Here is a 15,130-nt window from a genome sequence, read left to right as displayed (position 1 = left end):
GAACGACCACTCTCTGCTGAACATTGACGGCTCCTCAGTAGAAATCGTTAAGAGCACCAAATTTCTTGGAGTTCACCTGACGGAGAATCTCACCTGGTCCCTCAACACCAGTTCCATAGCAAAGAAAGCCTAGCAGCGTCTCTACTTTTTGCGAAGGCTGAGGAAAGTCCATCTCCCACACCCCCCATCCTCATCACATTCTACATGGGTTGTATTGAGAGCATCCTGAGCAGCTACATCACTGCCTGGTTCAGAAATTGCACCATCTTGGATCGCAAGACCCTGCAACGGATAGTGAGGTTGCTGAGAAGATCATCGGGGTCTCTCTTCCAGCCATCACGGACATTTACACTACACGCTGCATCCACAAAGGAAACAACATTATGAAGGACCCCATGCACCCCTCATACAATCTCTTCTCCCTCCTGCCGTCTGGGAAAAGGCTCCGAAGCATTCGGGCTCTCACAACCAGGCTATGTAACAGTCTCTTCCCCCAAGCTATCAGACTCCTCAATACCGAAAGCCTGGACTGACACCTTGCCCTACTGTCCTGTTTATTATTTATTGTAAATGCCTGCACTGTTTTTGTGCACTTTACGCAGTCCTGTGTAGGTCTGTAGTCTAGTGTAGCTTCTTTTGTGTTGTTGTTGTTTTTTGGGGTTTTTTTTACGTAGTTCAGTCTAGTTTTTGTACTGTGTCATGTAACACCATGGTCCTGAAAAATGTTGTCTCACTTTTACTATGCACTGTACCAGCAGTTGTGGTCGAAATGACAATAAAAGTGACTTGACTTGATTGATCATTAACATCTTTTTTAAAAGATTTACTTTATCAACCAAGGTTTTGATTATGAGAAGGGAGGTTCCCATGGAACTGTGTACAATGAGTGAGACGAAAATGTGAGTACTACACACACAGTTCCAATCACCAAGTTACAAGAAAGGTGGCTATGCACTCGAGATTTACAAAGATATTGCCAGGTATGAGGAAGATTGAACTGCAAAGGAGGTAGTTCAGTGGAAACTTAAATGAAATGGAATAAGTGATGAGCTGTCAATATAGATTACTGTAAATTGGTTTAATAACGTCACATGTGCCAAGGTAGAGTATGAAATTTGTTTTGCTTGCCATCCATACAAGCTATTCCATCTCAGCAGTGTATTGAGTCTCACCAGTGGAAAAACAATAACAGAAAGCAGAAATAAATTTTATTGTATGAGGGACCATTCAATAGTGCTATAATAGTAAGATGAAAGCTGTCCTTGTGCCTGCTGGTACATGCCCAATGGAACAACACATTTCCTTCAGCCGAGTGATTAAAAAAGAAACAAGAATTAGAGGGGACAAGAGGAAAATGTTTTCTCCCTCAAGGTGGTTGGTAGTCTTGAACACCCCAGGACACAGACCGAGACAGAGACAGGGACAGAGACTAACAGAAACCCTCACATGGGTAACGACTCGAAATGCAGTAACCTGCTGGGCTTTAGCCCTTGCCCTGGAAGGTGGGATTTACCGAGGAACACAAATACAAGAAACTCTGCAGATGCTGGAAATCCCAACAACACACTCGAGGAATTCAGCAGGCCAGACAGCATTTATGGAAGAGTACAGTTGACATTTAGGGCCGAGACCCTTCAGCAGACCTGCTGAGTTCCTCCAGCATTTGTGTAATTTAAGTGTTGGAAGCTCTTCTCCAACTTCAGACACAATAGGCTGAACAGCCTCCATTTTTATTTTCGACCATCCCTACTGAGGTGATCACAAGTCCCTTCCAGATTAAGACCCAGCTTGAAGGACAAACTCACCTGCAGACTTGGTATTGTAGAAAGTTCTAGAAAACAGAACAACCGTCACTTCATGGCTGCAATTCTTCTCCTAAAATTAAAGGACAATGAAAGAAAATTAAATTATAATATCTCATTTGATGAGACACTAATTGTAGCATAAATTTATATTGCAATATCATATTTATTTTCTCTTAGTATTAGATTCTGAGATCAAAAGTAAGTGTTTTTCTTGCTAGAGAGAAGAAATATAATGAAAATTTGTTATATTTATTCAGTTTTTGAGATCTAGACATCAGAGATGACCCAATTACCCCTGAGATACTGGTGAACTGGTTTCTTGAAATGTTGTCCCTCTTCTAAAGGTATTCCCTCAGTGCTGTTGGAAAGGGAGTTGTGAAATTCAGAGTAATCAATGATAACCACTGGATGGAGTGGTAGATTCAGCCCAGAGATATTCTCAACTCATATTCTCAGTATTACGGTATTCATTCCTTTATTTATTTGCACAATTTGTCTTTTTTTGCACTTCAGCTGTTGTCAGTCTTTTCACAAATTCTATTGCATTTATTTCCTTGTGAATGCCTGAGAGAAAATGAATCTCAGGGTAGTCAATGAAGATATATACATACTTCAACAATAAATTTACTTGGAATTTAGAGAAGAACTTACTGTAGGAATAAACTGAACAAGCAACTGCAGTGTATTTTAAAGATGATATATACTGCGTATTGGTGGCAGAGGACTGAATGCTAACTGTTTTTAGTAAGCTTTGTAAGTGTCATTGAAGCAACATATTGCAGTGGAAAGAAATGTGACATGTCAACAGTGGAAAGGTGATGGGCTGCAGGAGATGAGATTTTCATAACAGATTTCTCACCCTGACCTGTGCTTATATTTGGTCCACTTGCATTTCCAGGATAAGATGAGCCTGGAACTCTCCCCATTGTTGGGTGCATGCCCCTGTTGGAACTGTTTTAGAAACATAGAAAACCTACAGCACAATACAGGCCCTTCGGCCCACAATGTTGTGCTGAACATGTCTCTACCTTAGAAATTACTAGGCTTACCCAGAGCCCTCTATTTTTCTAAGCTCCATGTACCTATCCAAAAGTCTCTTAAAAGACCCTATCGTATCCACCTCCACCACCGTTGCCAGCAGCCCATTCCATGCATTCACCATTCTCTGTGTAAAAAAACTTACCCCTGACATCACCTCTGTACCTACTCCCCAGCACCTTAAACCTGTGTCCTTTTGTGGCAACTATTCCAGCCCTGGGAAAAAGCCTCTGACTATCCACACGATCAATGCCTCTCATCATCTTATATACCTCTGTCAAGTCACCTCTCATCCTCTGTCGCTCCAAGGAGAAAAGGCCGAGTTCACTCAATCTGTTTTCATAAGGCATGCTCCCCAAACCAGGTAACATCCTTGTAAATCTCCTCTGCACCCTTTCTACGGCTTCCACATCCTTCCTGTAGTGAGGCAACCAGAACTGAGCACAGTACTCCAAGTGGGGTCTGACCAGGATCCTATATAGCTGCAACATTACCTCTCACCTCCTAAATTCAATTCCACGTTTAATGAAGGCTAATACACCGTATGCCGTCTTAACCATAGCGTCAACCTGCCCAGCTGCTTTGAGCGTCCCATGGACTCGGACCCCAAGATCCCTCTGATCCTCCACACTGCCAAGAGTCTTGCCATTAATACTATATTCTGCCATCATATTTGATCTAGTAAAATGAACCACTTCACATTTATCTGGGTTGAACTCCATCTGCCACTTCTCAGCCCAGTTTTGCATTTTATCAATGTTCTGCTATAACCTCTGACAGGCCTCCACACTATCCACAACACCCCCAAACTTTGTGTCATAGCAAATTTACTTACCTATCCCTCCACTTCCTCATCCAGGTCATTTATAAAAATCACAAAGAACAAGGGTCCCAGAACAGACCCGAGGCACACCACTGGTCACCGACCTCCACATAGAATACGACCCATCTACAACCGCTCTTTGCCTTCTGTGGGCAAGCCAGTTCTCGATCCACAAAGCAATGTCCCCTTGGGTCCCATGCCTTACTTTCTCAGTAAGCCTTGAATGAGGTACCTTATCAAATGCCTTGCTGAAATCCATATACACTACATCTACTGCTCTTCCTTCATCTGTTTAGTCACATCCTCAAAAAATTTAATCAGGCTCCTAAGGCACGACCTGCCCTTGACAAAGCCATGCTGACTACTCCTAATCGTATTATACCTCTCTAAATATTCATAAATCCTGCCTCGCAGGATCTTCTTCATCAACTTACCAACCACTGAGGTAAGATTCACTGGTCTATAATTTCCTGGGCTACCTCTACTCCCTTTCTTGAATAAAGGAACAACATCCACAACCCTCCAATCCTCCGGAACCTCTCCCATCCCCATTGATGATTCAAGGATCATTGCCAGAGGCTCAACAATATTCTCCCTCGCCTCCCACAGTAGCCTGGGGTACATCCCATCCACTCCCGGCAACTTATCCAACTTGATGCTTTCCAAAAGCTCCAGCACATCCTCCTTCTTAATATCTACATGCTCAAGCTTTTCAGTCTGCTGCAAGTCATCACTACAATCACCAAGATCCATTTCCATAGTGAATACTGAAATAAAGTATTCATTAAGTGCACCTGCTATTTCCTCCAGTTCCATACACACTTTCCCACTGTCACACTTGATAGATCCTATTCTTTGACGTCTCATCCTCTTGTTCTTCACATACTTGTAGAATTCCTTGGGGTTTTCCTGAATCCTGCCCACCAAGGCCTTCTCGTGGCCCCTTCTGGCTCTCCTAATTTTCCTTTTTGGACCAGTTAGTTGTGGAGTAGAACTGGAATGTTCTCTGTCCCACTTTTATGCCTTGTTCAGCTTTCTTGGCCATTTCTTGACATCACATGGAGTAAAATAGGCTGTAGAATGGCTTAAGTGATGGTTTGAATCTCAGCAAGAAACCACAATGGAGCATCACTGGGCCCAACAGGACTGCAAATACCCTCGCCTTGTCTTCAGCACCCACATCCCGTGTCCCACCTTTAATGAAGTTCCTGGGACCTTTTAGAACGATGGTGCAGGACTGCAGAGCTTTGACCTGATACAATGGCAAGTCTGCTCAGCTCAGTCTATTACACGCTGTATTTGTTGTTGAACACTAGGTCCTGATTTGCAACTTCACCGGGTTTGCATCTCATTTTTAACTCTATCTGCTGCTTATCCCTGGCTCGTTAGCAATGGCAGAGCAAAAGAATAACAAACATCATATCACAGGGTTACAGATGCTGCGAGTTGCTGATGGTCCACAGTGCCTCATGGGTGCCCAGTTTTTGAGCTGCCAGATCTGCTCTGAGTTTAGCATTTAGCATGCTTGTAATCCAACACAACAGTAAGTGTCCTTAGTGTGAAAACAGGTCTTTGTCTCCAGAAATACAGTGGCCACCATGAACAATCTATGGACAGGTGCATCTGCAACAGATAGGTTGGTGAACCCGAGGTCAGGTAACCCTGTGTTGCTTTGCCCACTGCCTACTCCAGACACAGTACAGCAGCATGTCCTTCTGCACTTATACACAAATGGTTGAACCAACACTCTCTTGGTAAAGCCCACACCCAAAGAAGATTCTCTACCTTTGCATTTTCAGTGTTTTTGTCCCAGTGTGGGACGTTTATGGCAGGAATTAAATAAATCATAAGTGCCATATTGTCAGTGGCCATCCATTACTGCACTGAATTCAGCATACTGCATTCCAAACTTAACAAAATCTTCCACAATCAGTTGCCGGTCATTTCCTTATTTTATTTACCTTCCATTTGGCAAAGAGGTCAGCGAGGAAACCATTTACAGCTTTCTCAAAGTACAAGTCACCTAAATGAGGGAAAAATATGACAGAATGGTTAAGAAAGCAAAATGTTAGTACAAACATCTACAACTTACTTGGAGTGTTTCTCCAGTCACAAATGAGAAGTGCAAAGTTTGCCAAATCAAGGTCAATGGTCCAACAGCAATGCTAGAGACAGCAATCAAACTCTTGACCCATTTATTCACTGATTAGAAGAACGTTTCAATACAGAGGTGAGTGGAGGAAAGTGCAGGGGAAGGTCATAGGTAAGTTTTTCTCTTTTTTTCTTATGTAGAGTGATGAAAGCATGGAACATCCTTCCAAGGGTGGTGATAGAAGACACATTAGAGGACTATTTTAAAAGGCCAGTACAACATTATGGACCAAAGGAGATGTACTGTAGTGCAATGTTTTATGTTCTATGTTTCTATGATCTCCCTCTTAAACATTCTCAGCAAGTGAACCTCTTGTTCTCTTGGGTGGAGAATTCCAAAGATACACTAGCCAGCCACAGGATGAAGAAATTTTCCATCTGAATGGTTGAAGCCTTACTTCCCAACTCTTGGCCTACTCATTATTTTGAAGCAAGAGTCCCCACACTGCTGGTGTGGTCAGAGAACATGAGTGATTCCAACCTGCACTGAACCATTATTACTGTAGAAGCTAGAAGATCCTAGCTTCTGTATAGATGTACAAATAATTTCTGTACAAATAATTAAACAAAGATTCTAGCTTCTGTACAGAGGCTGCCAGGCATTTCTTTCCCACTACAGTGTACGTTTTCCTCACCGTAGATGTCGAAGTCCCACATCTCACAACTCATTTGGATGAAAATGTAGACCATGGCAGAAGTAGATCGAAACACCACCTTTGAAATGGACACCAATAATGTTACAATTATAATTTAAACATATTTTCATGAACAGAATTTTGTCAGAATATTCCTTTCCCCAATCAAACACAAGAACTTTGCAGGGAAATGTTAGTGTTACTGCCAGAATGTGCTGACATTACCTGCACAAGCAGCAGTATCTTTGCCATTGATCAAGTATGAGAGTGTGACCTAGGAGGCTATGGCTTTTATTGATTTGCTGTATGTCCAAGGGTTATATAGACCACCCATGATATAGAAGACACAGTCATTGTGCAGAGCTCACCCCTAAGGATTTCTCCCAGCAGTTTCCAGGAAGTTCTCATTGAGTGAATCATGCAAGCCAAATCTAATTGTTTCAAAAGCCAACAAAAACACTCAGTATTCATCCCATTTATATTTCTCAGACATTTCTCTCATTTCTACATCATCTAAAATTTTGCATAATATTCGATTCTTCTCACACATTCTACTAACTATCTCCCTTTGGTCTTATTGGAAGCTTCCATCCTATGGACTTCTCCTAAACGTCAACACTCCCAGGCTATTTCAGATGCCATTGCAACAGAACCAGGTTACACCTTACACACCAAACCAAATGTGGATGACTTGGGGAGGCCAAGCACACTTCAAGTGCATCTCTATGATATCTCCTGCTGCCTTCCTCCCATTAAAGGTATGTCATCTTTAAAAAAAAAGACTTTTATAAAAAATAATAATTGTTTTAAATCACTTTCTTTGGTCAGCAGCTGAAGGCACCATACAAAATACAGATCTTATCCAGATCAATTGCTTCCAGGTTTAAGTCAGCTGACCTGCTATAAGTTCCCCAACAGTTTTTAAGGCAAGAGACCCAATGCCCTTATTTGCTCAGCGTTGTAGTTAACTCCAATCCCAGAGCAATATGGTTGATCTGGGCAGCACAGTCACACAGCAGTGAGCACTATGCTGTAATGATCAGGGTTTGATTCCTGAACTGGAAAAAAATCACAGTACAAGGAGTTTGTACATTATCCCCGTGACCACTCAGATTTCCTCCAAAATTCTAAAAATGTGCAGGCTAAGGTTAGTGAGTCATGGACAAATAAAATTAATCTCTATATCTTCATAACTGCAGCTTCATTCATACAGGCCAGCAAGCCAGTCACTTGTACCAAGCATCTCTCAGCAATACAAGACAGCAGTCCCACACCAGACTAATTAGGAGTGGACAAAAATTTTCATGGCCTGATTCCAGTAATGATGAACATGATGGCAGAAACTACTACAACTGAATTCCAACTCACTGGAAAGATCATGCACCAGGGTCACAGATCAATTCTTACCCTTGTATCTTCACCAATGTATCCACATGTGACTTTTTCACCCTTAACCCAAAGTTCACTTGCTTGTGCCCTAGAGGAGCAAAATAACCAGGGTTAGCTAGGGATAATCACTGAAGAATTCTCAACAAGTACAAAGGAAACAAAATGCCAGGATCCAGATAAGAGTTCACAGGGTACTGAACTTTCTAAGACATAATCATTCTCCATGAGCCCACCACAGATAAAGAACGCATTATAGTGGAGGAGTAGCCATTCATTCTAGTGTGCATGTACCAGCTCTTAGCGAGCATAATCCATTAAGATCCTACTTAACTCTTCCCCTGCAGGCCTGTGATTCTTTCTTCCCACCCCCAAGGTATCCAATCAATTCCATTTCTAGAAGGGACCATTGAATCTACTTCTACACAGAGATGCTGCCTTTTAATCTTACAACTCAGGAGTCTGCTGGAGGACAGGCATCCAGAGTTTCCCAGCACCTCTGCCTAGTTACTCCTTTCATTCAGTGAAATGGAGCAGGATGTCAGCAAGGGAGAAAGTTCAGTTTAAAAGTCTACTTTCACCAATTTAGTTTAAATATCCCTTGTATTCATTTTACATTTTTGTTTGCTTAAAAATCTAAAACATGTAATCATATATTTAATGTAATAGATATTGAGTATTTGTCAATTGAGTCATTTTTTTCAATCACGTTTGAGAGCTGCCTCAGCTGGGGGGGGGAGGAGTGCGACCCGGCTGCCAATTATGTTCTTTGGGTGGGGCATTTCATACGATGGTAAGTCCATCTGAGCAGGTAACTATTAGTTTACAGATGAAGATCACGTCTAGGGATAGCTCAAGGGAGCAGTTGTTCACTGTGCACCTAAACAGCAAGTGCAGGCAGCCAAATGCTTGGTGAAACTCAAAGTCAATCATTTGGTACATAAATAAAACCCTTCCAATCTCTCAGTTCCTCTACAAATCCAGCTCCATCATGGGCACTAGCCTCCTCACCACTAAGGACATCTTCAAGACAGCAATGCCTCAAGGCGACATCCATTATCAAGCACTGACACCACCCACGGCGTTCCCTCTTCTCATTACTGCTATTCGGAGACTAAAGACACACAGGTAATGTCTTAGAGACAGCTTCTTCCCCTCCGCCATCAGACTTCGGAATGGTCAGTGAACCCACGTGCACTACCTCACTGCATTTGCTATCTTCTGGTCCTGCTTGTTTAATTTTTTTGTATGTTTCTTATTGAAATTTATAACACAGGATATTTTATGACACCATACTGCCAACACAAAACAAATTTCATGACATGTCAGTGATGGTAAACCTGATTCTGAAATTTAAACCAATTGCATAACAACTAATCTGGCTTTGTTTTATTTACGATAAGAAAAGCCTTCATAATTTTCAGTCTCTCCATAAGCTGATCTTCCATCAGAGCAAGCTCAGCTTCAGCATGAACTGAAGGCCTTTGTTCTTGCTCTCAGTTAAGGAAATCTGAAATGCAGCCACAAGCTAACTGTGAAAGGAACTCAGCAGCTCAGCCATCATCCGCAGAGGGAAACGGACAATCGACATTTTGGGTCAAGACTCTTCACCTGGACTGAAAGATCAGAGGGGAGATGGGGAGGTGAAGCAAAAACTGGCAGGTGATGGGTAGATCCAGGTGAGGAGAGGTGATGGCAGATGGAGGAAGGGAAGATATAGTGACAGAGGCTAGGAGGTGACAGGTGAAGGCAACAAAGAACTGCAGATGATAGTTCAAAGTATCAGAGTATAAACATGTCACCACATGACATTCCTGGCATTCTTTTTCCTGGAGGTATACTCAGCAAATCTATAGAACTGTAAACAAGATCAGTGAAAGAGCAAGAGCATAGAAGACAACAAACTGCAAATGAAATATAAATAAACAGCAATAAATAACAAGAGCATGAAATAACAAGATAAAAAGTTCCTTGAAGTGTGATCATTGGTTGTGGGAACATCTCAATAGATGAGTGTAGTTATTCTATTTTGTTCAAGAGCCTAATGGAATGTAATGAGAGGAGGGTAGAAGATGGAGGTGGGGTGGCAGATGGGAACAGGAGGGGGAGGGAACCCGGCAGGAGGAGGGCATCAGTGATAGGCAGATGGAGTAGGAAGATGAAGGGAAACAAGCAAGGTACCCAAGAGTATGAGGTGTATGTAAGAGGAACTGCACCCTGCACAAAGACTGAAGCTTCACTGGTGATTTCAAGAGGTTGTAGTTTCCCTCCCTATCCCCTTTCCTTGACCCTCAGCCTTGAACAACGTTACTATGAGTTGGCAGCGAGGAGGTGCACCAGGACCACCTACCCTCATTGCTCAGACACACCAGACATTAGAAATATTGTTTTTTTTTGTCATGGGTAAGATGTGCAGAAAAGGAGAGATAATCGTATTGGACAAAATAACAGACAATTTAAAACATAATACATTAAAACTCTAAGCCAAATAATCATGGGTGCACATGGGAGAGCTGATGCAAAAAGAGCTTCAAATCTGACCTTATTCCAGCAAATTCCACTTTCTGTGTAATGTAAGCACAGGTATTAACCTAGAAGAAATAGACAAGGTTTTCAATGAGCAGTCACAATTGTTCCACTTCATAAGTAATTACCTCATGCTCTTAAGTGTATCACAAATATCTAGACATTCACCTGCTTCCAGTCCACTAAGAGTATCACTGCAGTGTGGATTACACTCAGTGGCCACTTTATTAGGTACACCTGCTTGTTAATGCAAATATCTAATCAGCTAATCACGTGGCAGCAACTCAATGCATAAAAGCATGCAGACATCATCAAGAGGTTCAGTTACAAACAAGAGAAAATCTCCAATGTTGGAAAATCCAAGCAATACACACAAAAAATGCTGGAGGAACTCAGCAGGCTAGACAACATCTATGGAAAAGAGTAAACAGTCGACATTTCAGGCTGAGACCCTTCATCGTAACTGGAGAAAAAAAGATGCAAAGTCAGAGTAAGAAGGTGGTGGGAGAGGAGGAAGAAATACAAGGTAGTAGATGATAAATGAAACCAAGAGAGGTGAGGGATGAAGTAAAGAGCTGGGAAGTTGATTGGTGAAAGAGATAAAGGGCTGGAGAAGGGGCAATCTAACTGGAGAGGACAGAAGGCCATGGAAGAAAGGGAAGGGGGAGGAGCACCAGAGGGAGGTGATAGGCAGGTAAGGAGATGAGGGAAAAAGGAATGGTGAGGGGATACCTGCCCATCACCTCCCTCTGGAGTTCCTCCCGCTTCCCTTTCTTCCATAGCTTTCTACCCACTCCTATCAGATAATCCCTTCTTCAGCCCTTTATCTCTTTCACCAATCAACTTCCCAGCTCTTTACTCCACCCCTCCCCCTCTCCTGGTTTCACCTATCACCTACTACCTTGCATTTCCTCCTCCCCTCTCCCAACCGTCTTACTCTGACATCTTCTCATCTTTTTATTTCCAGTTCTGAGGCAGGGTCTTGGCCCAAAAGATCAACTGTTTACTCTTTCCATAGATGCTGCCTAGCCTACTCAATTCCTCCAGCATTTTGTAGATATTGCAAGAGGTTAAGTTGTTGTTCAGACCAAACATCAGAATGGGGCAGAAATGTGATCCAAGTAACTCTGACCATGGAATGATCGTTGGTGCCAATCTAAGCAATTTGAGTATCTCAGAAACCACTGATCTCCTGGGATTTTATTTTTTATCTATTTTGAGATACAGCATGGAATAGATTCTTCAAACCAGGCCACTAAGGAAATCCCCACAAACCCCAATTTAACCCTATCCCAATCACATAATTTACAATGATCAATTAATCTACGGATTGGCATGTTTTTGGACTGTGGGTGCAAACTGCAGCACAGAGGAAAAACCCTTGCATTCCATGGGGAGGATGTAAAGACTCTTTAGATGATGCTGGGGATTGAACTCCAAACTCTGACACCCCAAGCTGTAATAGCATTGCACTATGGTGCCACACTGTTTACAGTTTATGGAGAATGGTGTATGAAACAAAAAACAAAAATGCCTTGTTAATGAGTGAGGTCAGAGGAGAATGGCGAGACTGGGTCAAGCCTTCAGGAAGGCAACAGTAACTCAAATAACACGTTTTACGACAGGTGTGCAGAAGAGCATCCCTAAACGCACACATGTCAAACCTTGAAGTGGCTGGGCTACAGTAGCAGAAGACCATAAACACACACTCAGTGGCCACTTTATAAGGTACAGGAGGCAGCTAATTAAGTGGCCACACTGTATTTGCGCAGTGCTGCGTCATTGAGTACAAACAACCGAACCTCAACACTCACAAAATGCTGGTGGAACACAGCAGGCCAGGCAGCATCTATAAGAGAAGCACTGTCGACATTTTGGGCCGAGACCCTTCGTCAGGACTATCCGAAAGGAAAGATAGTAAGAGATTTGAATGTAGGAGGGAGAGGGGGAATTGCAAAATGATAGAAGACCGGAGGCGGTGGGATGAAGCTAAGAGCTGGAAAGATGATTGGCGAAAGTGATACAGAGCTGGAGTAGGGAAAGGATCATGGGACAGGAGGTCTCGGGAGAAAGAAAGGGGGGGGGGGGGGGAAGCACCAGAGGGAGATGGAGAACAGGCAAACAACTAAATATGTCAGGGATGGGGTAAGAAGGGGAGGAGGGGCATTAACTGAAGTTAGAGAAGTCAATCTTCATGCCATCAGGTTGGAGGCTACCCAGCCGGTATATAAGGTGTTGTTCCTCCAACCTGAGTTTGGATTCATCTTGACAGTAGAGGAGGCCATGGACAGACATATCAGAATGGGAATGGGACGCGGAATTAAAATGTGTGGCCACTGGGAGATCCTGCTTTTTCTGGCAGACCAAGTGTAGGTGTTCAGCGAAACGGTCTCCCAGTCTGCGTCGGGTCTCACCAATATATAAAAGGCCACACCGGGAGCACCGGACGCAGTATACCACACCAGCCGACTCACAGGTGAAGTGTCGCCTCACCTGAAAGGACTGTCTGTGGCCCTGAATGGTGGTGAGGGAGGAAGTGTAAGGGCAGGTGTAGCACTTGTTCCACTTACAAGGATAAGTGCCAGGAGGGAGATCGGTGGGAAGGGAGTCGCGTAGGGAGCGATCCCTGTGAAAAGCAGAAAGGGGGGGAGGGAAAGATGTGCTTGGTAGTGGGATCCCGTTGGAGGTGGCGGAAGTTACGGAGAATTATACGTTGGACCTGGAGGCTGGTGAGGTGGTAGGTGAGGACAAGGGGAACACTATCCTGAGTGGGGTGCCGGGTGGATGGGGTGAGGGCAGATGTGCGGGAAATGGGAGAGATGCGTTTGAGAGCAGAGTTGATGGTGGACGAAGGGAAGCCCCTTTGTTTAAAAAAGGAAGACATCTCCTTCGTCCTGGAATGAAAAGCCTCATCCTGAGAGCAGACGCGGCGGAGACGGAGGAATTGTGAGAAGGGATAGCATTTTTGCAAGAGACAGGGTGCGAAGAGGAATAGTCCAGGTAGCTGTGAGAGTCTGTAAGCTTATAGTAGATATCAGTAGATAGGCCGTCTCCAGAGATGGAGACAGTAAGATCAAGAAAGGGGAGGGAGGTGTCGGAAATGTACCAAGTAAATTTGAGGGCAGGGTGAAAGTTGGAGGCAAAGTTAATGAAGTCAACGAGCTCAGCATGCATGCAGGAGGCAGCGCCAATGCAGTTGTCGATGTAGCGAAGGAAAAGAGGGGGATGGATACCCGTATAGACTTGGAACATGGACTGTTCCACAAAGCCAACAAAAAGGCAGGCATAACTGGGACCCATACGGGTGCCCATGGCTACACCCTTGGTTTGGAGGAAGTGGAAGGAGCCAAAGGAGAATTTATTGAGAGTAAGAACAAATTCCGCTTAACGGAGGAGAGTGGTGGTAGAGGGGAATTGGTTAGGTCTGGAATCCAAAAAAAAGCAAAGAGCTTCGAGACCATCTCGGTGGGGGATGGAGGTATATAGGGACTGGACGTCCATGGTGAAAATAAGACGGTGGGGGCCAGGGAACTTAAAATCATTGAAAAAATTCAAAGCATGAGAAGTGTCAAGAACATAGGTGGGAAGAGATTGAACAAGGGAGGATAAGACAGTGTCAAGGTATGCAGAGATGAGTTCAGTGGGGCAGGAGCAAGCTGCCTTTTACCTGGTCCATTTCCAACACCTCTGTCCCCTTTCTTGATCTTTCTGTCTCCATCTCTGGAGACAGCCTACCTACTGATATCTACTATAAGCCTACAGACTCTCACAGCTACCTGGACTATTCCTCTTCCCACCCTGTCTCTTGCAAAAATGCTATCCCCTTCTTACAATTCCTCTGTCTCTGCCGCACCTGCTCTCAGGATGAGGCTTTTCATTCCAGGACGAAGGAGATGTCTTCCTTTTTTAAACAAAGGGGCTTCCCTTTATCCACCATCAACTCTGCTCTCAAACGCATCTCTTCCATTTCCCGCACATCTGCCCTCACCCCATCCATCCAGCACCCCACTCGGGATAGTGTTCCCCTTGTCCTCACCTACCACCCCACCAGCCTCCAGGTCCAACGTATAACTCTCCGTAACTTCCGCCACCTCCAACGGGATCCCACTACCAAGCACATCTTTCCCTCCCTCCCTTTCTGCTTTTCGCAGGGATCGCTCCCTACACGACTCCCTTGTCCACTCGTCCCCCCCATCCCTTCCCACTGATCTCCCTCCTGGCACTTATCCTTGTAAACGGAACAAGTGCTGCACCTGCCCTTACACTTCCTCCCTCACCACCATTCAGGGCCACAGACAGTGGTGTGGCCTTTTATATATTGGTGAGACCCGATGCAGACTGGGAGACCACTTTGCTGAACATCTATGCTCGGTCCGCCAGAAAAAGCAGGATCTCCCAGTGGCCACACATTTTAATTCCACGTCCCATTCCCATTCTGATATGTCTATCCATGGCCTCCTCTGCTGTCAAAATGAATCCAAACTCAGGCTGGAGGAACAACACTTTATATACCGGCTGGGTAGCCTCCAACCTGATGGCATGAACATTGACTTCTCTAACTTCCGTTAATGCCCCTCCTCCCCTTCTTACCCCATCCCTGACATATTTAGTTGTTTGCCTGTTCTCCATCTCCCTCTGGTGCTTCCCCCCCTCCTTTCTTTCTCCCGAGGCCTCCTGTCCCCTCCTTTCCCTTCTCCAGCTCTGTATCACTTTCGCCAATCACCTTTCCAGCTCATCCCACCCCCTCCGGTCGCATTTCCCCCTCC

At 44.2% G+C, this 15,130-nt stretch overlaps 1 protein-coding gene across 6 annotated transcripts in view; it reads right to left on the bottom strand.

The window, feature by feature from the left end:
* Positions 1-15,130, bottom strand: part of depdc5 (DEP domain containing 5, GATOR1 subcomplex subunit) — a 267,024-nt gene that overhangs the window by 229,983 nt on the left and 21,911 nt on the right. For all 6 annotated transcript variants that reach the window (XR_012100187.1, XM_073055636.1, XM_073055639.1 and 3 more), the window contains exons 6-10: positions 10,380-10,429; positions 7,860-7,929; positions 6,453-6,531; positions 5,628-5,689; positions 1,806-1,875 (exon numbers count right to left, since the gene is read on the bottom strand). Coding sequence is in view for 5 of the 6 variants with exons in the window: in XM_073055636.1 (XP_072911737.1) it covers positions 1,806-1,875; positions 5,628-5,689; positions 6,453-6,531; positions 7,860-7,929; positions 10,380-10,429 (331 nt within the window). In the remaining variant the exon portion in view is untranslated. The remainder of the gene's footprint in view (positions 1-1,805; positions 1,876-5,627; positions 5,690-6,452; positions 6,532-7,859; positions 7,930-10,379; positions 10,430-15,130) is intronic.

This window comes from Hemitrygon akajei, chromosome 9 (assembly GCF_048418815.1).
Source record: "Hemitrygon akajei chromosome 9, sHemAka1.3, whole genome shotgun sequence".
In the NCBI taxonomy this organism is placed as follows: Eukaryota; Metazoa; Chordata; class Chondrichthyes; order Myliobatiformes; family Dasyatidae; genus Hemitrygon; species Hemitrygon akajei.
Note: the sequence above shows the minus strand (reverse complement) of the source record. Positions and strands in the feature narration are given on the sequence as shown.